At 50.8% G+C, this 24,986-nt stretch overlaps 1 protein-coding gene across 2 annotated transcripts in view; it reads left to right on the top strand.

The window, feature by feature from the left end:
- The first annotated feature begins 6,703 nt into the window (after positions 1–6,703).
- Positions 6,704–24,986, top strand: part of AP2A1 (adaptor related protein complex 2 subunit alpha 1) — a 31,652-nt gene continuing 13,369 nt past the window's right edge. Inside the window, exons 1-4 of one of the 2 annotated variants that reach the window (XM_054710203.1) lie at positions 6,704–6,923; positions 17,560–17,628; positions 17,744–17,886; positions 18,289–18,482. In XM_054710203.1, coding sequence (XP_054566178.1) covers positions 6,857–6,923; positions 17,560–17,628; positions 17,744–17,886; positions 18,289–18,482 — 473 coding nt within the window. In that variant the 5' untranslated portion in view covers positions 6,704–6,856. The remainder of the gene's footprint in view (positions 6,924–17,559; positions 17,629–17,743; positions 17,887–18,288; positions 18,483–24,986) is intronic. The other variant, XM_054710204.1, reaches the window with a different exon arrangement.

The following is a 24,986-nucleotide window of genomic DNA, read 5'->3' on the forward strand; positions in this document are numbered from 1 at the left end:
CCAGTCCTTGCTTTTCATCACTGAATATTTCTTGTCCATCCCTTGTGGCCTGCAAAATTTCTGTTGAGAAAATAGCTGACAGTCTTATGGGAGCTCCCTTGTAAGGAACTAACTGCTTTTCTCTTGCTGCTTTTTTAAAAAAAGATAAATGTTTCTTTTAAAAAAATTTTATTATTTTTTAACTTTTTAAAATGTTTTTTAATTTTGTCTTTTTTGTTTTTTCTTTTTAAATGTCTCTTTTAAAAATATTTTTATTGATTTTAGACAGAGGAAGGGAGAGGGATAGAAAGATAGAAACATTGATGAGAGAGAAACATCAATCAGCCGCCTCCTACCAGGGATCAAGCCTGCAACCCGAGCATGTGTCCTGACCAGCAATCAAACCATGACCTCCTGGTTCATGGGCCGATGCTCAGCCACTGAGCCACACGGGCCAGGCTGACCTTTTGCCTTTTAATTACGATGTGTCTTGGTGTGGGCCCCTTTGGGTTCATCTTGTTTGGGACTCTGGGCGCTTCCTGGACTTGTACGTCTCTTTCCTTCACCAGGATAGGGAAGTTTCCCATCGTTATTTTTTCACATAGGTTTTCAATTTCTTGCTCTCTCTCTTCTCCTTCTGGTGCCCCCATGATGTGAATGTTGATATGCTTGAAGTTGTCCCAGAGGCTCCTATACTATTCTCATTTTTAAATTCTTTTTTCCTTTTGCTGTTCTGATTGGGTGTTTTCTGCTTCTTTGTCTTTTTTTTAATTTTAATTTTAATTTATTTTTTAAAATATTTTTATTGATTTTTAGAGAGAGGAAGGAAGAGGGAGAGATAGAAACATCAGTGATGAGAGAGAATCATGATTGGCTGCCTCCTGCACACCTCCCACTGGAAATCCAGCCCACAACCTGGGCATGTGCCCTTGACCAGAATCGAACCCAGGACCCTTCAGTCCACAGGCTGACGCTCTATCCACTGAGCAAACCAGCCAGGGCTTCTTTGTCTTTTTTTAAAAGTTTTTTTTATTGATTGACTTTAGAGAGGGAGATAGGGAGGGAGGGAGGGAGGAAAAGAGAGAGAGAGAAAGAGAGAGAGAGAGGGAGACATAGATGACTTGTTGTTCCACTTATTTATGCATTCATTGGTTGATCTTGTATGTGCTGTGACCAGGGATTGAACCTGCAACCTTGGCATATCGGGACCATGCTCTCACTGAGCTACCCAGAAAGGGCATCTTTAAAACACCTGATTGGATTCTCTGCTTCATTTACTCCATTCTTGATTCCCTGTAATGTATTCTTTGTGTCAATGTATTCATTTCTGATTGGTTCTTTGTTATGTTTCCTATCTCTGTTTTTATGTTTCTGATCTTGTTGCAGAAGACCGAAGAAGGACCAAGCAATGCTTAGAGAAATGGAGTCACTCTTTATTATTAGAACGTGCGGGCCCAGAGAAAGATGCCTTTCAAATTCTGAGCAAAGTCACACAGGAAGTTTCCTGTATTTATACCTTTTTAGCTTCTTTGTCTCCCAAGTAAGGGTTTTTCCAGTCCCCTTTGCAAGTTCTTAAAGAGCCCTCTGAGGGCTCTTAAAGAGGACTCTGAGACCTCAACCAAAGACCTGGCCTGGCACCAGCACTGATAACTTTGTCCGGGGAAGGTTTATGGCCTCTCTGGAATGGGAGTAATCTTATTTTTCTCTATTATTTAAGCAAGCAAATGTTTACAGAAGCCAGAATGTCAGGGTTAAAATTTTAAACAGCAGCCCTAACTGGTTTGGCTCAGTGGATAGGGCCTCGGCCTGCGGACTGAGGGGTCCCAGGTTCGATTCCAGTCAAGGGCATGTACCTTGGTTGCGGGCACATCCCCAGTGGGGGGTGTGCAGGAGGCAGCTGATCGATGTTTCTAACTATCCCTCTTCCTTCCTCTCTGTAAAAAATCAATAAAATATATTTTTAAAAAGTTTTTTAAACAGCAGTTTTTACCCATGATGGAGGTTACTATGCTTCAATCTCTTTAAGTTCTAAAGTTCATCTACTCTTCCTTAAGTTCTTTGAGCACCCTTATGACCAGTGTTTTTGAACTCTTGCATCTGGTAGATTGCTTGTCTCCATTTTGTTTCGTTCTTTTTCTGGAGTTTTGTCCTGTTCTTTCATTTGGGGCGTGTTTCTTTGTTTCCTCATTTTGGCGCCCTCCTTGTGTTTGTTTTCGTGGATTAGGTAGAGCTGCTGTTTCTCCTGGGCTTGGTCGAGCGGCCTACCGTAGTAGGTGTTTTGTGGGGTCCAGCGGCAGAGCCTCCTGACCACCTGAGCTGGCTCTCCAGGTGCAGCCCGCCTGCCCCTCCTGCCACGTGGGCTGCGTACACCCTCCCGTTGTAGTTGAGCCCTGATTGTAGTTGGAACCTCAATGGGGGGAGTTTATCCCCAGGCCCCTTGGCTGCGAGGACTGGCTGCCACCATCCGCTGTGAAGGATAAGCTGTGCCGGGGCCCACCCCACAGAGCACGGCTTTCTTTAGCGGAGCTCTGGTGCCCGCTGAGTGCACCCCTTGAGTGTGTCACTTGCGGAGGCTGTTGGATGGTGCACTGGCTCTGGGACCTCCGTGGCCGCGCAGGCCAAGCTCAGTGGGAGGGGTTACATCCCTAAGTCCGGAAGTCCTCTCCAACTCAGGGGACCATTGCACTGAGACCAGAAGGATGAGGGGCAGCCATGGGGTTGGGGTTGGGGTTGGGTGTAGAAATGTGTCTGGAGGGTCAGAGCGGCCAAGGGGAGACCCGTGTGGCTGGGGCATTTAAGCTGGGGAAGGACTCGGCTGATGGATATTGGAAAAAGCACGCCGGGTGCCTGGGAAGGATGAACGGAGGGTTGCTAGGAGAGAAGTAGGGAAAGCAGCAATGGGTGTTATTACAAGGCTCCAGGCAAGAGATGATGGTGAAGGCGACCTGCACAGGGTGAGGCAATGGCGATGGAGGGAGGTGACTGGCTGTGGGTCTACTCTCGCCTTGGTTTGGGGTGAGGGACAGGAGGCATTCTGGCAAAGTGATTGGGTGATTAATGGAGGGCTCATTTGCCCACATGGGAAAACTGGGGTGAATCCAGTTTTGTTTTTTTTCTGGAGAAAATCAGGAGTTGATTTGCTCAGGTCAAAGTCTTAGAAGCTATGGGTGGTTCAACGCATGGGCTCCTTAGGGGCTGCTGGGGCCCCCTCTTAATGCTCTGGCTTACACCCAAAAAGGACTTGCCCACAGACTGTCAGACCTCAGAGGGAAGGTAGGGGAGGGTGGGGACAAGGGAGATAGATCAACCAAAGGACTTGTGTGCTTGCATATGAGCCTAACCAGTGATCATGGACAACAGGGGGATGGGGGCAAGCGTGTGTGGGGGTTTGGGATGGGAATAGGGGGGGGGGTTTGATGACAAATATGTGATACCTTAATCAATAAAGTAATTAAAAAAAAAAAAAAGGACTTGCCCAAACCTCATTTAGACCTTCATTTCCTGGTCTTAAAAACTTAGCAATGGGCCAGCCTCTGAGCCCCAGAATGGTCTTGCTCAAATCCAGTCCTATAATTTTATGCTGTCACAGCCAGTATTAATGGCTTTTGGCTACTGAACAACTAAGATGTGGTAAAAGTAAAAAACACTGACTTTTAAAGACAGAAAAATTAGAATGCCAAATACGTTGAAATGGTCATATTGGGTTAAATAAAATGTTATTAAAATTCATTTCACCTTTTTCTTTTCTTAAAAAAATATGTTTGTGCCCTAGCTGGTTTGGCTCAGTGGATAGAGTGTTGGCCTTCAGACTGAAGGGTCCTGGGTTTGATTCCTGTCAAGGGCACACATGCCTGGGTTTCGCCTCAATCCCCAGTAGGGGGCGTGCAGGAGGCAGCCGAGCAATGATTCCCTCTCATCACTGATGTTTCTCTCTCTCCCTCTCCCTTCCTTTCTGAAATAAATAGAAATGTATTTTTAAAATTAATAAAAAATACGTTTTTATTGATTTTAGAGAGAGAGAGGGAGAGGAATAGAAAGATAGAAACATTCATGAGAGAGACATCCATTGACTGCCTCCTAGAGATAGAGCTCGCAACCCCTTTATGTGCCCTGACTGGGAATCAGACTGGCCACTTCCTGGTTCATGGGTCGTTTCTCAGCCAATTGAGCCACACCGGCCAGGGCTCACCTTTTCTTTTACTTTGAAGAAGTGTTTTTAGCCTGGCTGAAATAAATAAAAACATACTTTATTGATTTTTTCAGAGAGAGGCAGGGAGAGAGAGAGAAACATCCATGTAATACACACCGATGGGATGCCTGCTGCCGCCCCCTACTGGGGACTGAACAGGCAACCCCAGCATGTGCCCTCCCGGGGATCCAACCCGGGACCTTACGGGGCATGGGGCGACGCTCAACCAATTGAGCTACACCGGCCAGGGCTTCCCCCTTTTTTGAGATGTTGCTGGAATAAACGGGAAAGTCTATCTGTGGTTCCCACTGTATTTCTATTAGCAAGCGCTGCTCTAATCCAACTGGGGAAAGTCAGTGGCGCCATGTCCGCCCCCACACAGGGTCAAACAGTCCCAGGTCTTCCAGGTTACGTTCTCCTCAATCTGATTCCCCGTTGGACCGTAGAATGCCTTTGCCTCAGGCCCAGTCTTGCAAATTAAATTTGGCTGCCTCATGGGCTCTGGAGGGGGTTGGGAGAGGACCGAGTTTCCCCATCTACCCACACCCAAACCCCAGAGCTCTGGGCAAAGGGTGGGAGGAGGGGGGTGAGAGGCAGGTGGAGAGAGGAGGCGGGGAAGGGGTGCCCCCCCCCCCCCCCCCCGGCCTTAGAGACAGACCTTACCTGTTCTTGGGATCTGGATGTCTCCCTTTACATACCTCATAAAGAGAACTAGCTCAAACTCCACTACTAATATCTATAATTGTTTGAAAATGGTGCTGTCCTCAGGGAATGGGCTCCTCCCGTCCTTGAGATGCTTACTATATCTTTCATAAAAAAGACTCTTTCCACCCTGGCTGGGTTGCTCAGTGGTTAGAGAGTGGGCCCCGGCAGACTGAAGGGTCACACCTGGGTTGCCGGTTTGATCCCTGGTCCTGTGTTCCTCCCTCCCTTCCACTCTCTCTCTAAAGGTCAATGGGAAAAATATCTTGGTGAAGATTTAAAATAATAATAATAATAATAATGACTCTTTCCAACTCGAGGTCCTAATAACTCTAGTTGTTGTTCCTGTTTTTAATGGTGCGGGTCTCTATCCTTTAGGGGCAGACAGCACCTCCCTCCAACCATTATTAGGAATGGTCCTTCTCGGTTACTAAAACAGCTGAGCGATGTCCGTCTTCCTAGAGTCCATAATGGACTTTCCCAAGCCGGGTTCCTGAAAACCCAAATGGGCGGCTCCATTGCACCTGGAAGGTAGGCTCTCCTCGACCTCATTTCCATCCCCCAGGACTCAGAAGGGACGTTCCCAGGAGCGAGGACACTCCCCCAAAGGCTCATTCCAGGAATACCAGGCTTCAGAGATTAGAAAAGGATGGTGGGTGGGGTTTACATCCTGCGGTGACAGAAATGGACTCTTCCAGTACCCTTTGCCCCAAATTTCCCAATGGCCCGGGGCGGTTCAGTTCCGGAGGCCTTGCCTTCCCCAAAGCCACTTAACCAAAGCGGGTCTCTGGGACCCAACACCACAGGTCCACCTATTACTTCCTTTTAACCAGCGTTGTTCAGTCCCAGGTCCCATTCTTGCTGAGGAGCTCCACGTCTGGAGGAGGAGAGACTCACAATTTTGACTTGATATCTGTATCATGGCTTTATGATTGCAAAATAAAATAAAATAAAAAGGCATTGTATATTGAAAAGTGACTAAAAGCCAAAATATACTGTAAATCTGGCTGACACTTCCTGGCTGTGTGACCTTGGGCAAGACATTTAACCTCTCTGGACCTTAGTTTTCATCTCTGCTAAATGGGATCAGATATGAATTACTGTTCCCTCGGCCCTGGGATTCTTGGTCTCACGAAGTTAGGTCTGGACTTCTTGGCCGCCAGATAGGGGAGGAGGAGGGGATAGGGACCTCTTCTTGGAAGAAGGTTTCAGAGTCGTGGGTGGAGGAGATTAGGGAGAAAGGGGAACAGAGAGACGCTTGCGCAGTAAACACCTCACGCTTTCCCGTCCCTCCCCTATCCTTCTCTGCAGCAGGGAATTGCAGGCGGCGCTCCACCTATCCCAGCCCAGCTGAGTGACACCCTCCCTGGTCCACCTTTCATCGCCCTCCTCCCGCCCACATAACCGCCCAGTCGGGGGCGGGACTAGGACGGACCTGGCGAATCCGCGGTGCCTGCGGGGGCGATCTCCTCGCCCATTGGCCTCAGCCAACGCAAGTCTCACCTCCTCAAGCCCGCTCCCCGCCTTCCTTCACGTCAATCCCCTCGCTTGCCGGAGAGCGACCTGATCCAATCACTACCGGCCCCGGCCGCGCGGAGGGGGCGGTCCCACGGTACGCAATCGAACTCCGCCCGTCTCTTGGGCAACGCCTCCTCCCAAACGGAAATAGCGGGGCGCAGGACCAATCGCAGCGGCGTGCCTTTGTCCTGAGGCCAATGAGCGAGGGAGCGAGGGAGAGCCCGAGTGTGAGCGGCAGTAACGTGAGCCAATGGGCGGTGAAATCTCAGGTGGCAGAGGAGAGGGGAGGGGCTAGGGGCGGTGCTGCGGCCTTCCAGCCCGCCCGCCCGCCAGCCCGTCCTCCCCCCCGCGGCGGCCGGCTCCGCTCGTTGGCGTTGCCTGGGGTCCTTTTCCTCCCGGTCCCCGCCTGCTAGCCCCCGCTGCGCTGTGCCCAGCCGGGCCAGGCCTGGAGCCGACACCACCGTCATCATGCCGGCCGTATCCAAGGGCGATGGGATGCGGGGGCTCGCGGTGTTCATCTCCGACATCCGGAACTGTGAGAGTGCGGCCGGGGGACACTGGAGGAGGGGAGCGATGAATTGAGGGGTTGGGGGTAACGGAGGAGCCCCGGGGATAGAAAACCACTGCGGTCGTGGAGGGAAAGGATAGATAGGGCCCCGGGGGAACTTTAAGGTGGGGGAGTGAAGGGGCTTAGGGTGTCCTAGGGTGCCTCTGGAGGTGACTACACGGAGTGGTTAAGAGACGCCCGAGAGGGTCTTAAAGGCGAGGAGGTGAGTGAAGGTCCGAGGATGGGGGCGTAGCGGTGTCCCCGGGAATGATGGGCTTGGGGGTCGTATTAGAGGGATCCCTGATGCAGACAGAAAGGGAAGGAGGTGCATGGGTGTGTGTCGGGGTACCCCGTGGAGCGATAGAGTGGGGGGGAGGCCAGAGGGGACTGGGAGGACGTGAAACCCTGGAAGCCTAATGGGGCCGTGCTTGAGGGCCTGGGTGAGAGGGTGTCATGGAGGGAAGGGGCTAGATAGGTCACCGAGGCTCTTGGCCAGTGCATAGGGAGCGCCTGGGAGTGATAGAAAGTCCTAGGGGCTTGGGGAGGAGAGATGGGAAGGTGGAGGACTATAGCGGGACCCTGGTGAAGGGTAGAGGGGCTTCAGGATGGAGGATTGCTTAGGAGTATGGAGAGCAGTGGAGAAGGGTCTTGAAGGGTTACTAAGGGGAAAGGAGGGACTCAGAGGGTACACAGGGGAGACGTTGCCGGTGGAGAGGCTTGGGAGAACCTGAGACAGGGAGCTGTGGGCCTGGAAAGGAGAGGACACTATAAAGTGCGGGCCTAGGGGATGTTCCAGAAAGGGGAGGTAGCCAGGGGGCCTTAGGAATTTGTGGGGAAGAGATCTGAAAAGCTGGGGGGGTGGAGGGAAGCCTGGTCTCAGAGAGGGCTCAGGGCTCAGGGCGGCGGACAGTCCGGAATCTGGAGCCTGACCACACCAATATGGGGGCAGTGATCACCAGCGGGAGGGATTGTCGTGATGATGGGAGGCCTGGTGCCAAGTCAGCTCCCAACTCCTCGCAGCAGGTGCTGGTGTTTGGAGCCGTCAGGAGCTTCCCAGACTCTCTCCGCATGGCCTCGGGGCCAGCCGGACCTGGGTTTGAGGGCTGTCAGCCCCAGCTGGGTGACCTTGAATGAGGGACCTCACTTCTGTGTCCTTATCTGCCGGGAGGGACTGCTCTCCTCACTTTCCTGATGAGATTGTTGTGATGATGTCTGTCGATGGGGCCTTTCCCACATTCCAGGCACTAGACAGATCTTGGCTATTGTTCTTGTTTTGCTGGGTCCGGAGCAGTGGCCCCTGTTAGGTGCCCGGTGATTGGTTTAGAACTTAGTAGGTATGGAAGGATCTAGTATGTGTTAGATCTGGTGAAGAGGAGCGGTGGAAACTGTTGGTATCAGGTGGAGGAGAGATGTTGTGGTTGTTATGAAAAGGGGTGGAGCTATGCGGGGTTGTGAACTCGGTGGGGGGCCAGCTGTGAGAAGCAGGTGTGGGTGCATTGCCTCGGATACCTCCTAGCCATGTGACCCTTGGCAAGTCACTGAACCTCTCTGAGGCTCAGTTTTCTTGTCTGCAAACCTCAGGCAATAACAGCATCTTACCTTTGAAGGTTCATTCATTCAGTTGACAAGTACCTTTGATCACTAGTGTGCCAGACTGTTCCAGGGACTGGGGCTACAGCATGAGCAAAAATCCCTGGCTTTGGGAGCACCATGGCAGGAGGGAGATAGAAAAAATAAACACAGATAACTGGCCCTAAATGACACAGTGTCACACCGTCACACCGTGAAGAAAAATAAGGACGTGGAGGAGAGGGAGCTCCGTAAAGGCCTCACCGAGATGGCTCATTGAAGACATCTGAGTGGAGACTGAGTGAAGTGAGAGTGAGCTCTGGATTTTGGAGGAAAGAGGGGTCTAGGCAAGGGAATCGTACATTCAAAGGTCCTGAGGTTGCGCACGCGAGGTGTGTGTTCACTTCAGAGTGAGGGGGCCTGTGTGGCTGGAGCCGAGGGTGGGAGCTGAGGGCAGAGAGGGGACAGGGATGTGTAGGGCTTTGTGGGTCAATGAGACTTTGGCCTTTCTCTGAGTGAAACGAAAGCGGCGGGCAGGTTTTCAGCACAGGAGGGACATGAGCTGACTGATGTTTTATTTTATTTATAAGAATTCCTTTTAAAATATATTTTTATTGATTTCAGAGAGGAAGGGAGAGGGAAAGAGATATATTAACATCAGTGATGAGAGAGAATCATTGATCAGCTGCCTCCTGCACGCCCCGCACTGGGGATCGAGCCCACAACCCAGGCATGTGCCCAGACCAGGAATCAACCGTGACCTCCTGGGTCATAGGTCGACACTCAACCACTAAGCCACGTCGGCCGGGCCTATTGATGTTTTAAAGTAATTCCTTTGGCCTCCGTGAAGAGCACAGACTGGAGGTGTGCATGGAAGCAGGGAAAGAATTAGGGGGCTATTGCAGGCGTCCAGGTGTGAGATGGTGTTGGCTTGACTGGGGTGAGAAGGAAATGAGGAGAAATAGTTGGGTCTGGGATCAATTGTGAAGGATTTGCAAAGGGATTGAATCATGGTGGCGGAGCAGGAAAGAGAAACCAGGCCAGTGTCACTGTAGGACCTCAGAGGGAAGCCAGAGGACAAAGGGGAGTCCAACTTGGGGGCTGGGGAGGTAGTTTCACCAAATGAATTGGGGCTTCCTCTTGTCCTTTTCTCAAATACGTGTTGAGTGGCTGGTGCCTTTCAAGCTTTATGGGTGCTGGGGACATTGGTGAAAAGGACACACTTGTCTGTGCCCCTGTTAAGGAGACAGGTACTGCCTAAAAAATGCAGCTGTTCTTGTCACACACACAAGTAAGTTGTATACAGATGTTTATAGCAGCGTCATTCACAAGAGCCAAAAAGTGGAAATAAGCGACCCAAATATCCATGGACAGATGATAAACAAATGTTCCACTCATGCAATGGAATATTATTTAGCCATTAAAAAGGATGAAGTACTGGTAGATGCTACAACATGGGTGAGCCTTCTGAGTGGAAGAAGCCACATACACAAAAGTGTATGATTCCATTTATCTGAAATATCCAGAATAGGCAAGTCCATAGAGACAGAAAGCAGATGAGTGGTTGCCTGGGGCTAAGGATCGTGGAATGGGGAGTGACTGCTAATGAGTACAGGATTTCCTTTTGGGGTGAGGAAAGTGTTCTGGAATCAGATGGTGGTGATGATTGCACAACATTGTGGATACGCTAAAGACCACTGAATTGCATACTTTAAAGTGGTGACCTTGCCCTAGTCAGCTTGGCTCAGTGGATAGAGCATCAACCTGCGGACTGAAGGGTCTGGGGTTCGATTCCAATCAAGGGCACATGCCCGGGTTGCAGACTCGATCCCCAGTAGGGGGTGTGCTGGAGGCAGCCGATCAATGATTCTCTCTCATCATTGATGTATCTATCTCTTTCTCCCTCTCCCTTCCTCTCTGAAATCAATAAAAATACTTTTAAAAAATAAAATAAAACAGTAACCTTTAGGGTATGTGATTATATCTTCATTTTTTCCCTTTTAATCCACAACCGAAGATACATGTTTCTTCTTTTAAAGTTGATTTTAGAGAGGGAGGAGGGGAAGAGAGAGAGAAACATCAATCCATGCCTCCTGTATTCGTCCCGACCAGGGATCGATCCCTCAATTTTTTGGTGTACAGAACAATCAATGCTCCAACTAACCGAGTCACCTGGCCAGGGCTATATCTTCATTTTTTAAGCGGAAAAATATTGTACCTGTCCTAGGTCCCGTGAGGGAGAGGGCCTCAAAGGTGAGAGAATGGGGGCTGTTTCATTGCTCAGAGAGTGTGCAGGAGTTAGCCAGGCCAAGGGAAGTGGAGAACTGGGAAGGCATAGGGCCAGCAAGTGCAAAGGTCCTGAGTCCCAGTGAAGACTCTGAGCTAAGCCTAGGATCTGGGGAGTTGGGCAGAGTGCTTGTCCTGGGAGCACTGGAGGGTTTCAAGCAGGAGGGAGGGAAGAGAAGGGATGAGGGATGAAGGACTGCTTGGAAATGAGCAGGTGAGGAGGGCGAGGAGGCAGAGACATCCTCGCACAGTGGAGTTCAGAGAGAAGATCTAGAAGGAGATGAAGGGCAGGCTCAGAGGAGGGCTGGGAAGGGCAAATTCTGCAGATAAGAGAGGCTGAAGCTGGGTGCAGCCTGAGGGTGTGGTCCTGGCCTGTGTGTGTGTGTGTGGGGGGGGGGACTTATCTGACTGGGAGCTCCCTAAGGCAGGAGCTGGGCTGCCACCTCTCTAGGGCCCCAGTCCCTCCAACCCTGAGGCGAGCTTTTGCGGGAGTAAATGGGGGGAAGGGTGCTGAGCAACCCATTAGGGCGCATCCCACTCCACATTGTGGCCCATTCCCTCTGTGACATCTCCCCCAGCCCCTGAGCACAGGCCCTGGTCTGATCCTTCCCTGGATCCCCAGTCTGCCCACTGCAGGACCCAGCCCACTGCCGTCCTCAGGAGATGTTTGCCCATTGAAGGAATGGGTGAACAAATGAACTGTCCTTGACTGAGCACTGATCGAGTGCCAGACACTGTTCTTGGTGATGGGATCCAACAGTGAACTAAAGCCCCTCTCGGTGGGGTCCACATTCTAGGGGGGAGATGGATCAATACACAAGTGAATATATAGTATCCAGGTGTTCAGACAGGTGGCAGTGGGTGTTGGAGGGAAATGGAGCAGGGAAGGGAGGTGTGGGAACAAGGGTAGGGATGGTGCTTTTATACAGTCTGGTCAGAGAGTCTCTTGCTGAAAAGGTGATGTTTGGAGCGAAGAATCAAATTTAGTGGGTGAATTGGGCCAGCATAAATTTGGAGGCGGGCATGCTGGGCAGAGGGAACAGCTTGTGCCAAGGCCCTGAGGCAGGACTGCTTGAAGTGGAGGAGGAGGAGCTAGAGGAGGCTGGGGGATTGGGTGGGGGGTTCGGTCAGAAGTGGGTGTGCAGGGCCTGGGGGCCATAGTCAGCACTTAGCTAGCTTCTACTCTGAGGACAGTTACAGCCAGCAGAGGTTTGGAGTAGAGAAAGGACAGGATTTGACTCAGATTTTTACAGACTCCCTCTGGCCACTGTGCAGAGAACAAAGAATGAGTCCTACTTTGGTGGTTCTCCAACGTTAGCATGCCATTCCCCCCCCACACACATATACACACGTCAAATTGAGCACCTCCCCCGTGCCAGGACTGCTCTGGACCCTGTGGCTGCCACCAGGAGTGGAGCAGCCACACCTCCCTGCCTTGGGGGACCTGGTGTGATGTGTTGAGGGTTTGCAGATCGGCATGTGCACCCTAATGTTAGGCGGCAGCTCAGGCAGGGCCTGCAGCTGCCTTCCAGCTGGGGACTGACAGGGTGTGACTCGGTTGCTCAAGGAGAATTTTTTTCTCCCGAAGGGATGGTGATGACTGATCACATGAGCGCAGTCTAACCCAGCGCTAACCCAGTAAAACAAACCAGTGAAATTAATTTTAGTACATTTTACTTATCCCCAGTGTGTGCAACACATTTGAATGTGCAATCGATAGTTTTTAAATGGTTAATGAGACAGTTTATGTTCCTTTCTCAATTCAAAGGCTGCATTTTCACTGGAAATACTTGCTCTTGATTAAGAATTCATAAATTGTAGCCTGGCTGGTGTGGCTCAGAGGTTGACCTATGAACCAGGAGGTCAAGGTTCAAATCCTGGTCAGTGCACATGCCCAGGTTGCAGGCTCCATCCCCCAGTAGGGGATGTGCAAGAGGCAGCCAGTCAGTGGTTCTCTCTCATCATTGATGATTCTATCTCTCTCTCCCTCTCCCTGAAATCAATAAAACCATTTTTTTTTTAAAAAAAGAGTTCAGCCGAAACCGGTTTGGCTCAGTGGATAGAGCGTCGGCCTGCGGACTCAAGGGTCCCAGGTTCGATTCCGGTCAAGGGCATGTACCTTGGTTGCGGGCACATCCCCAGTAGGGGGTGTGCAGGAGGCAGCTGATCGGTGTTTCTCTCTCATTGATGTTTCTAACTCTCTATCCCTCTCTCTTCCTCTCTGTAAAAAATCAATAAAATATATTTTTTTAAAAAAAGAGTTCATAAAACATAGATTCATGGGGTACTCAGGTTGTTCCAAACATACTTTTGCAGTAACTGAATTGAGAATCGGTTTATTAAGAGGAAATAAGATTAGGAATTCAGTCCCTCATTCACACTGGCCATATTTCCAGCATATGTGGCCAGTGGCTCCCGTATTGGACAGCACGGGGCCAACATGTTCTGAGCCGGATGGTGGTCCAGAGTCAGGAAGCATCATTTCCCAGAATCCTCTCTGAGGACCCAGCGTGGCTTGGACTGTGTGGGAGACCCATCAGGGCAGGATTGTATGTCTGGGAACATTGTTACCTTGTGAGCAGTAGTTGTCTAGCCGGCTGCGGACACTTGCCGTGAAAGGGACTGTGACCTCAGTGAAGTGCTCAGAGTCAGGGTTTGTTAGGATGCTTTTGGTGGCAGTGATAGACCCGCCCCTGGGCCTTTTTGGCTTAAACCCTTACGGGCTTTATCTCCCGTAACCAGAGCCTCAAGTAGCATATTCTCAGCACAGTCAGCACTTTCCTGCTCTGGTCTGCGGCAAGAGGGTGGTCTTTTTCCACCCACATGTCCCTTACAGCCGTAGCTAAGGCAGAAGAGGGACCTGCACCCTCCCATTGCTCCTCAGGCCCCTCAGAACACCCAGGAGGGGCGGCCGGTCTGGCTGCGCCCTCTGGGCTAGCCGACAGGCCATTGCTCAGCGGGTCCTCCTGCCCAGAGCACACTTGCCCTATTCCTACCTGGTCCATTTTAGCCTCATCTTTTGTTGATCCTCACCGGAAGATATCTTTTCCATTGATTTTTAGAGAGAGTGAAAGGGAGGGAGAAGGAGAGAGAGAAACATTGATGTGAAACACACATCAATTGGTTGCATCCCACAAGCACCCTGACTGGAGGCAGGAAGCAAATCCTCAACCCAGGTTCGTGCCTTTGACCGGCATTCAACTCCGAGACCCTTCTGTGCACGAGCTGACACTGCCACTGAGCGACACTGGCCAGGGCTTGCCTCATCTTTTTTTTTTTTTTTTTTTTTTTTTAATATATTTTATTGATTTTTTACAGAGAGTAAGGGAGAGGGATAGAGAGTTAGAAACATCGATGAGAGAGAAACATCCATCAGCCGCCTCCTGCACACTCCCCACTGGGGATGTGCCCGCAACCAAGGTACATGCCCTTGACCGGAATCGAACCTGGGACCCTTGAGTCCGCAGGCCAACGCTCCAGCCACTGAGCCAAACCAGTCAGGGCTTACCTCATCTTTTGATCCTCAAATCCCAGGAGCTGATTCCAGCCTCCCAGCCCCATTGTGTTTGTCCATGTCTAAATTCTCAAAATTCCACTAACCGGTTTGTCTTAGTAAATAGAGCATCAGCCTGCGGACTGAAGGGTCCCAGGTTCGATTCCGGTCAAGGGCATGTTTCTTGGTTGCGGGCACATCCCCAGTAGGGGGTGTGCAGGAGGCAGCTGATCGATGTTTCTAACTCTCTATCCCTCTCCCTTCCTCTCTGTAAAAAAAATCAATAAAATATATTTTAAAAAATACTCCAAATTGTCCCTGTCAGCCTCCTTTGCAATCCGGGAGTCTCTAAGCACCGGGCTGATGTCACTTATCTCTGAGCCTCACCCCAGGAAATGTTTGAAGATAAAGGAAACCCTTTTATTTCTATTTATTTATTTTTTAAATGTATTTTATTGATTTTTTTTTTACAGAGAGGAAGGGAGAGGGATAGAGAGTTAGAAACATGGCTGAGAGAGAAACATTGATCAGCTGCCTCTTGCACACCTCCTACTGGGGATGTGCCCGCAACCAAGGTACATGCCCTTGACCGGAATCCAACCTGGGACCCTTCAGTCCGCTGGCCGACGCTCTACCCACTGAGCCAAACCGGCCAGGGCAAGGAAACCCTTTTAAATGTTTGCATGCCTCCTGTGATGGTGAGCTCATCCCCTTGTAGCTGACTGGTCTTGAATGTTAGAAAGTCTTTGCTTCCATTAGCCCATTCTGTCACCCCTGCCTGCAGCCCCTTTTACCCAGGGGTTACCCCCGTAGCCGCACTCATGCGCTGTCTCTGGGTACCGGGCTGTTTCTTGCCTCTGATCTGTGCAGAGGCTTGTGCACATGGCTGGATGCTCTCCCTCCAGGGCTGCAGCCCCTGCTCTTTAGAGACCCGATGCTCTGTTTCTTTTTAGTAAAGTATATTTTATGCGGAAGACAGTACCAAATAGATGTGGATACTTTAAAGACTAAAGAAAACACACACACACACACACATATGCTTATTCTTTACATGGTCTTTAAATTATCCATATCTATTTGATATTGCCTTCTGTATGATTGAATACTTTCCTACAAAAATATTTTTATATGATGTAATTTTAATATGTAAGTATATTTGCAGACACATGTACATGTATGGAAATATATCTATTAAAAAAGCCCACAGATCGTAAGTGACCAGCGTGGCGAATTTTCCCTGATTGAACACAGCCACGTAACCGGCCCCCAGATGCAGAACCAGCATCCCGGCCTGGCCCCCTGCACCCTCTCATGCACCCTCCCAGCCCTCTCTGCTCCCAGGGATAGCCACCACTGGGTCATCCAACACCATAGGTTCATTCTGCGTGCTTCTCGAAGCTTTTAATAGAGGTGTAAGTGAAGGCCAGAGAGGTCGCTAGCCTCGAAAATTGAATTGCCGTTCAAATATCCTTCTATCTGTGGTAAAGTTCACTCAGCTACTTTGTGATATGTGATCCATTTATAAGGGATTGTTTCTCCTGGTCCCCACAGAATAGTGTTAAAGCCAGCATGTAAAGCACTTGTGGTCATTCTCAGGTTAGGAATAGCACAGAGCATGCGAAGTAATTTTGAGGGGCTGGCCTGGGCCCTTTGTGGTCACTGCCCCACCCTGCCCCCAGAGGGAGGCGCTGTTCTAGCCTCCGGGCCACCCTGGAGCAGGGACTCGGGCGTAGTGCTGGCCGCCCTGGCTGGTGAACTGCTCCGGAACCCTCCTCATCTTTCACAGCCTTCCTCACATGTCCTCACCTCCGCAGCCTCTGCCAGTCCAGGCGCTGCCCGGCAGCCCATCCCTGCACATCTCACCTGGGTGTGGGGATGAAGCCCCCTGCCTGCGCCCATCAGGCCAGGAGTCCCTGAAATGGATCACAAGTACCGGGTCCAACTGGGTGCTGGGTGCCCAGTGTAGTCCCCCTCAGGCCTGGCCCCCAGGGCTTCAGGCTCAGGAAACGTATAATTAATAAATGAAGGATCAGATGGCCTTTGGGGCCACCAAGGCCAATTCAGACTCATCATTGAAGGGCTGGCCCTTACCTCCCGCATCCCGGAGACCTCCCACCCCCATCCGCGGCCCTCCACTCCTTCCTCAGGAGGGGAGCGGGGCACTCCGCATTCACAGGGCCCGTATTCACGGCTCCATGCCTTTTCTGAGCTCAGGCACTCAGGAAGCCCTTGGAACATGGAATTGCTGCCCAGAAAAATGACCCTGTTTTCAACCAGCTTCTGGTCAGGTCTGGGGGACAGGTGGACCCAGACACCCATGACATGTACCCCAGGGAGGTGACCGGGCCGTGTGGGAGCCCAGGGGGGCCCTGGGACAGCGCTGAGCCACACCTGTGGTGTTTGCAACTTCTCCCAGTGGCCATTTAAAGAAAAAGAAAAAAAAAAGGTAGAAAGAACTTGGCCGGTGTGGCTCAGTGGTTGAGCATAGACCTATGAACCAGGAGGTCAGAGTTCAATTCCTGGTCAGGTCACATGCCTGGGTTGTTGGCTTGATCCCCAGTGGGGCGTGCAGGAGGCAGCTGATCAGAGGGTCTCTCCCCCCCCCCCCCCCCCCACTCCATCTTCTAAATCTGGTGTGGCCTTGCCACTTACAGCCACCTCACTTTGGAACAGCTGCGCTTCAGGTGCACTGAGTCACCTGGCGAATGGCTGTGCAGGACAGTGCAGGGAGTAGCTCAGCACCCAAGGGGCTGGCCTTGGCTTGCTGACTGGGTCGCAATAGGACCTTCATTGAATTGGGAAGCTGGGCGTGGGGGGGGGGCAGGTTTTCAGGAGACACTGAGTGGGGATGTGTAGGAGTGAGGATCGTGGGGGACAGCTAGAAGCCAGCTGAGCTATTCATTCATTCATTCATTCATTCCTTTATCACATGCTTTTTGCCAGGCCAGTGCTGGGGCTGTGCAGGGGTAAGCAGAGCAGTGGGTGGGGACAGCTCTCAGGAACAGTATAGTCAGGGGCCATAGTGCGAGGAGGGAGTCAGGGGTGGCCCTGAAGTGTGCGCCGGGCGCCTGCTCTGGGTTGGAGAGACCGATGAGCCTTAGTGATCACTTCCCTGCAGCTCCCAGCTAGAGTTGGGCCCAGCCTGTCTTCAGCCTCGGGGCCCCTGGCCCCGGCATGGAGAGTTTGCCCTCCAGCTTCGAGGGCCCTTGCCAAGGAAAGTGGGGCAGGTGGCTCAGCTCCAGGACCCTCACCCCCATCCCTGCCTTCCCTCCCCAGGTAAGAGCAAGGAGGCGGAGATTAAGAGAATCAACAAGGAACTGGCCAATATCCGCTCCAAGTTCAAAGGTAGGTGGGGCTCTGGACTCCTGGGTCTGAGAGAAGAGGGTGCTGGGACTCCTGGGACTTGCAGGTGTGTTCCTTCCTCATTTTGCCTCCCCTTTCCTCCTTCCTCTGGCCCCAGGGGACAAAGCTTTGGATGGCTACAGTAAGAAAAAATACGTCTGTAAACTGCTCTTCATCTTTCTGCTTGGCCATGACATTGACTTTGGGCATATGGAAGCCGTGAACCTGCTTAGCTCCAACAAGTACACAGAGAAGCAGATAGTGAGTCTGGGGAGGAGGGGCTGGGGCCTGGGCTCCTGGGTCAGAAAGAAGAGGGATGGGAGCCTGGACTTTTGGGTCTGAGGGAGGAGGTGCTGTGGGCCTGGACTCCTGGGTCAGAAAGAAGAGGGATGGGAACCTGGACTTCTGGGTCTGAGGGAGGAGGGGCTGAGGGCCTGGACTCCTGGGTCTGAGGGAGGAGGGGCTGTGGGCCTGGACTCCTGGGTCAGAAAGAAGAGGGATGGGAACCTGGACTTCTGGGTCTGAGGGAGGAGGGGCTGGGGGCCTGGACTCATGGGTCTGAGGGAGAAGGGGGCTGGAAGTATAGACTCTAGGGTATGAGAGTTGGGGCCTAGGACTAATTAACCACAAGGCTCCCCTGCCCCCACCTCCCTCCCCACCCAGGGTTACCTGTTCATCTCGGTGCTGGTGAACTCGAACTCTGAGCTGATCCGGCTCATCAACAATGCCATCAAGAATGACCTGGCCAGTCGCAACCCCACCTTCATGTGTCTGGCCCTGCACTGCATCGCCAATGTGGGCAGCCGCGAGATGGGCGAGGCCTTTGCCGCTGACATCCCTCGCATCCTGGTGGCCGGGTGAGTCACTGGAGACCTGTGGAGGGGGGTGCAGTCGGGGAGACAAGGCCCAGCCAGGTTTGGGGCTCAGAGGTTATGTCACCTGCCCAAGGTCTCCCAGCCAGGATGTGGAGCTCACGCTGAGCTTGGAACCCCAGGGGTTCTGGTGGCACCCTGTGGTGTGTCTCCTCATCTCACTAAGCCAGCTGAGGACAGTGTGAGGCCGCCTCCCAACAAAGCCGGTGGGATGTCTGATGAACTGACCTTTGACATCTAGTGTAGAAGAGGTGATAACCTTCAGTTATGTTGGTGACAGCCCTCCAGAAATTCTCCATCTCCATTCATTCATTCAACAAGTGTCTATTGGGCATCTCCTATGTGCAAGGCATCATGCTGATTGCTGGGATGTAGACATGACCAGAAGTGGACATGGTCAGTGTCCTCCCAGCATTCATAGTCCAGCGTGGAGAGAGAAACATCGATTGAATAACTGCAGATGAAGCATGTAATTCCTCTGAAGACCATGCTGTGGGGGATAGGAACCCCTAAGAACATTTAGTAGGGGTCAGCCTGACCTAGCCTGGGGGGATCAGGGAGAGCTTCCCAGAGGAAGTGGCATGAGGCGGAGGCCTAAGCGAGGAGCAATCTGGCTGTGGAAAGGGGAAAGGCATGAAGGGCAGTGAGTGTCCTGAGGCCGGAGGTCATTCAGCAAGTATTTCTGTTGCACTGTGCCGGGCACTGTTATGGGCATGGGGGAGGCAGAGGTGAGCAGCAAGGACTGTAGTACCCACCCTTATGGAGCTTACATGTAGTGGGAGAGCCAAAGAACAAACACATACACAAAAGATAAGGTGATGCCCTGACCGGTTGGCTCAGTGGATAGAGCGTCGGCCTGCGGACTCAAGGGTCCCAGGTTCAATTCCGGTCAAGGGCATGTACCTTGGTTGCAGGCACATCCCCAGTAGGGAGTGTGCAGGAGGCAGCTGATCGATGTTTCTCTCATCGATGTTTCTAACTCTCTATCCCTCTCCCTTCCTCTCTGTAAAAAATCAATAAAATATATTTTTAAAAATAATAAGGTGAATTCAGACAGTGACTGATACTCAGAAGAAAACAAAATAGGGTAGCGGGGCGTCCTGGAGGTCGTGGGGGCGGCTACTTAAATTAGACTTCTCAGGGAGGGTCTCTCTAAGGAGGTGATGTAATTTGACACTGAATGATAAGAACATAATCATTCAAAAATGTTGGAGGAAGAGTCCCAAGCAAAAGGAGCAACAAGCGCAAAGGCCCTGAGGTTGGCGTGAGCTTTCTACATTCATGGAGTCAAGAGATAGTGTTTTTGGAAGGAGTACGGTGAACAGGAGAGAGAGACAAGTTCAGATTATATTGTAATTGATAGGGAGGAGACAGGTGGATGATGAGCAGCTTTGTAGTTTTAAAAGCCGAACTTTGCCTGGTTTGGCTCAGCTGATAGAGTGTCAGCCTGCAGACTGAAAGGTCCTGGGTTCGATTCCGGTCAAGAGCACGTCCCTGGGTTGCAGGGTTCCCCAGCTCCGCAGTTTGGACTCCTGTGGGAGGCAGCCAATCGATGTGTCTCTCTCCTCCTCCCTTCCACTCGAAAAATCAATGGGAAAAAATCCCTCCGGTGAGGATTAAAATAATAATAATAAAAAATAAATAAAAGATCATTCAGCTTAGTGTGGGGAAAGGTAAGACTTTTATTTCTGGCAACATGTGGACTAGATTCCTGACGCTCTTTTTGAAACCCAGCTGTCAATATTGAGTAAGAGAGGAAAGGAAATATTCGTCAATGTACATGAGCCAGAAAGTAAAGATGGGCCACGAGCTAAGAGGAGCCTGGCTCCTGGGGATGAGCTGAGCGCTGAAGCCAGATCTTGCTTAGAGGGCATTTGCTGAACTGTTTGGGGGGCCCTGCACCCTCTGGCAACAGAAGACAAAACTTTTCTAAGAAGAGGCTCAGAGACCACATTTCAGAATGAGTGTGATTTAGAAATAAACCCCCTTAGGGGATATAAGCAAAATTACCTGTTTTGAAACTTGGCACAGAGCAGCTTGCACACCGGTTTTCAGCCCGATTTCCGCCCACCTGGGTCATCCACAAGTCCTTCAGCCAAGCTTTAGTTTAAAGCACTGCAAACTGGTGGGCCCCGGTGCCTGACAGAGGCAAAGAAGCCTTTTTCTGGAGAAATCCACCTTCTCCACAGGCCTCAAAGGTTCCCACCGGTGAAGCAGCTCGGAGTTCCGTGAGTAGCTCACAGTCGAAAATCACTAAACACAGGAAGCAAGCACCTCGAGGGAGAACCAGCAGAAAGAAAATGGAAAAGAACAGTCAAATTAGAATTGTCATATAGGATGTAAAATAAATATGTTTAATAGGTTCCAAGAACTATGAAAATAATTTAAGCACTGGAACAAAGTGCAAGCAGATCTGGAAAATATCACTGATATTTTTTAAAATTGAGTGGTCTGGTTTAGCAGCAGAATAGACAGTGATCAAAGTAGGATTAAACAGGCAGTAGAAATGAATGAGAATGCAGCCCAGAGAAACAAAGAGATGGGGGAAATGTTCTTAAGATTTTGTTTTATTGATTTCTGGAGAGAAAAGGGAGAGGAGAAACAGATGTGAGAGTGAAACATTGATTGGCTGACTCCTGCACGCCCCCTACTGGGGATCGAACTGGCAACCTTTCGTTGCACAGGAAGACATCCAGCCAACTGAGCCACACTGCCCAAGGCTATCTTGCAGTATTTTTTGTGCTAAGCCTTTTTTTTTTTTTAATTGATTTTTTACAGAGAGGAATAGAAAGTTAGAATCATTGATGAGAGAGAAACATCGATCAGCTGCCTCCTGCACACCTCCTACTGGGGATGTGCCTGCAACCAAGGTACATGCCCTTGACCGGAATCGAACCTGGGACCCCTCAGTCCGCAGGCCGACGCTCTGTCCACTGAGCCAAACCGGTTAAGGCTGTGCTAAGTCTTTGAAACGTGGCATGTAATGGACACACATCACATGTCAGTTGGGACTCGCCACCGTCCCTGTGCCCCAAAGCCCTGTGTGGCTGGGGACAGACATATTGGTCATGGAAGCTCCTGCCTGATAAAGTCCTGCAGGAGGACGTGAGCAGGACAGAGAAGGACCGGAGGCAGAGCCCGGGGTGGCCCAGCGTGTTGGGATCTGAGGGGAGTTGGGGGGTGCACAGTGGGCCCTCGCTCAGACACAGAGAAGAAACTTTCACGGGGGAGGGCGTGGGTAGTTGTGGTGAAAGCTGCGAGACGGGTCACTGGCCACCCTGAGCGCAAGAACTTGGCACCCTGCGCGGTTGGAGAAGGGGCAGCGTGACAAACATGTATGCACACGTGAGGGAATGACTGCCGAGGCGCCATGCCCTGCCAAAGCTGTGGGCCAGCTGGGGTGGTCTGAGTGTCCAAACATGTATGCACACATGAGGGACTGACTGCCGAGCGCCATGCCCTGCCAAAGCTGTGGGCCAGCTGGGGCGGTCTGAGTGTCGGCTGGACTCTCCATACTGAAAGCTCAGCCTTGACAATGACTGGGGCACGTGGGAACTTTTCTTTAGGTAGATTTTTTTTTTTTTAAATATATATTTTATTGATTTTCTACAGAGAGGAAGAGAGAGGGATAGAGAGTTAGAAACATCGATGAGAGAGAAACATCGATCAGCTGCCTCTTGCACACCCCCTACTGGGGATGTGCCCGCTACCAAGGTACATGCCCTTGACCGGAATCGAACCTGGGACCCTTGAGTCCGCAGGCCGACGCTCTATCCACTGAGCCAAACCGGTTTCGGCGATTTTTTTTTTTTAATTGAGGTAAAATTCACGTAACATGAAGTTCACCTTTTTTTAAATGAACTTTTAAATGTGTTGATTGATTTTTAGAGAGAAGAAGGGCGGGGGAGAGAGAAACATTGATTTGTTGTTCTCATTTATGTATTCATTGATTGATTCTTTTTTTTAAAAATATATTTTATTGATTTTTTACAGAGAGGGATAGAGAGTTAGAAACATCGATGAGAGAAACATCGATCAGCTGCCTCTTGCACACCCCCTACTGGGGATGTGCCCGCAACCAAGGTACATGCCCTTAACCGGAATCGAACCTGGGACCCTTGAGTCCGCAGGCCGACGCTCTATCCACTGAGCCAAACCGGTTTCGGCGATTGATTATTTTTCTTAAAAATATATTTGTATTGATTTCAGAGAGGAAGGGAGAGGGAGAGAGAGATAGAAACATCAATGATGAGAGTGAATCATTGATCAGCTGCCTCCTGCATGCCCCCTACTGGGGATCGAACCCACAACCTGGGCATGTGCCCTTGACCAGGATCGAACCCAGGACCCTTCAGTGCACAGGCTGACGCTCTATCCACTGAGCCAAACCAGCCATGGCTCATTGATTGATTCTTGCTTGTATGTGCCCTGACCAGGGATCAAACCCGCAACCTTGGTATATGGGACAGTGCTCTAACCAACTGAGCTACCCGGCCAGGGCTAAGTTCACCATTTTAACTATTTTATTTATTGATTGATTTTTTATATTTTATTGATTTTTTACAGAGAGGAAGGGAAAGGGATAGAGAGTTAGAAACATCGATGAGAGAGAAACATCGATCAGCTGCCTCCTGCACACCCCCCACTTGGGATATGCCCGCAACCAAGGTACATGCCCTTGACTGGAATCGAACCCAGGACCCTTCAGTCTGCAGGTTTCACGCTCTATCCACTGAGCCAAACTGGTCAGGGCCATTTTAACTATTTTAAAGGGTACAATTCAACAGTCTTTAGTATCGTCACAATGTTGTGTAACCACCACTACTCACTTAATTCCAGAACATTTCCATCATCCCAGAAAGAAGCCGACAGCCATCAGCAGTCCATTCCACACGCCCTCTCTCCAGCCCCAGGCAACCACTGACCTGCTTTCTGTCTCTAGATTCGCCTGTTCTGGGCATTTCCTGCAAATGGAAGCCTGTGGCCTTTGGTGTGACTCCTTTCACTCAGCATCATGTCCTCCAGCTTCACCCGTGTTGCAGCATGGATCAGTGCTTCATCACTTTTTATGGCTGAATAATAACATTCCGTTGTTGGATGGACCACATCTTATTTATTTATTTATTTATAAGGAAGGTCCCACCTCCTGCCTATCATGTACAAGGTTCACATTTGTGTGACTTGCTGTTCCGTTCTCTTGTGTAGATGCCTAGGTGAGGAATTGCTGAGTCACATGGTACTGCGCCTTTTTAAAAAAGAAGAAATACCTTATTTTCCGGCATATAAGACGACTGGGCGTATAAGATTTTCCTGGGTTAAAAAGTCATTTTATACGCCGGAAAATACGGTAGTCCAATATATCTAATCCCATCAATATAGTCCAATATACCGTATTTTCCGGCGTATAAAACGACTTTTTAACCCAGGAAAATCTTATACGCCCAGTCGTCTTATATGCCGGAAAGTATGGTAGTTACCCTGGATGGTGTGGCTCAGTTGGTTGAGTGTGGGCCCATGCACTGAAAGGTTGCCGGTTCAATTCCTGGTCAGGGCCCATGCCCAGGTTGCGGGTTCGATCCCCAGTTGGGTTGCATATGGGAGGCAATCGATCGGTGTTTCTCTCTCCCATCCTCTGTCTCTAAAAATCACCAAAAACATATTTTTAAAAACATTTATTAAAATGATGAAACAGCTGCAGTTGAATTCCCCCTCATGTCCCTCAGATCATCTTTTCCCCTCCTCTCTCCCTGTCCTCTAAATCAGGTGGTTTTGTCCTTTAATACCTGGGCTCAGTCCCCCAAATTATATAGTTTCAAACTTCCCCTTAATATTATCACAGTCTCGGTTTAACTTCACCAAGCTGATAAGCAGCTCTTCCTCCTTGGTTTGGTATTTGGATGTTTCCCGGCTTGTAACGGGAGATGATGATAGAATTCACCTCCTTGGAGGGCTGTGGCGAGGATTAAACACGTTGATAAGCAGAAGCCGTGGTGCAGAGTGTGGCCGGAGTAAGGGCTTGTGAGCCGTGAGGATGCAGGGGAGAGCCCGCTAATGCTGCATGGACTGTGGCCCCCTCCCGCTGTGTCCGTTGTATCTGACGGCAGGCGCCGTGCACGTGCTCCTGCTGTCACCTGGACGCGGGGCGGGGCGTTCTGTTCGGAGATTTTTGTCTTTCCTCATCCAGTTACTCCGTTTTCCGCTCCCCTGGCACCTTCCCCCACAGCAGCGCCCGGGGGCGCAGCGTACAGTGTGCTTGGATACCGACGGCCCGGCCCGGCCGTCACCTCTGTGAGGATAGACGTTTGGACCAATTTGCTCACTAGCCTGTCCACAGTGCCTACAGCATGATGGTACCCAGTAGGCGCTTAATAAGTGTAGAGCCAGGCCTGACATTTTGCCAGTGACCCCACAAGGCTGCTGAGACGTGGGCCATGAGAGCAGCGCCAGGCTGGATCCCGGGTCCCCCTGGGAGGAGCGAGAGAGGCGGGA

This window comes from Eptesicus fuscus, chromosome 21 (genome assembly GCF_027574615.1).
Source record: "Eptesicus fuscus isolate TK198812 chromosome 21, DD_ASM_mEF_20220401, whole genome shotgun sequence".
NCBI lineage: Eukaryota > Metazoa > Chordata > Mammalia > Chiroptera > Vespertilionidae > Eptesicus > Eptesicus fuscus.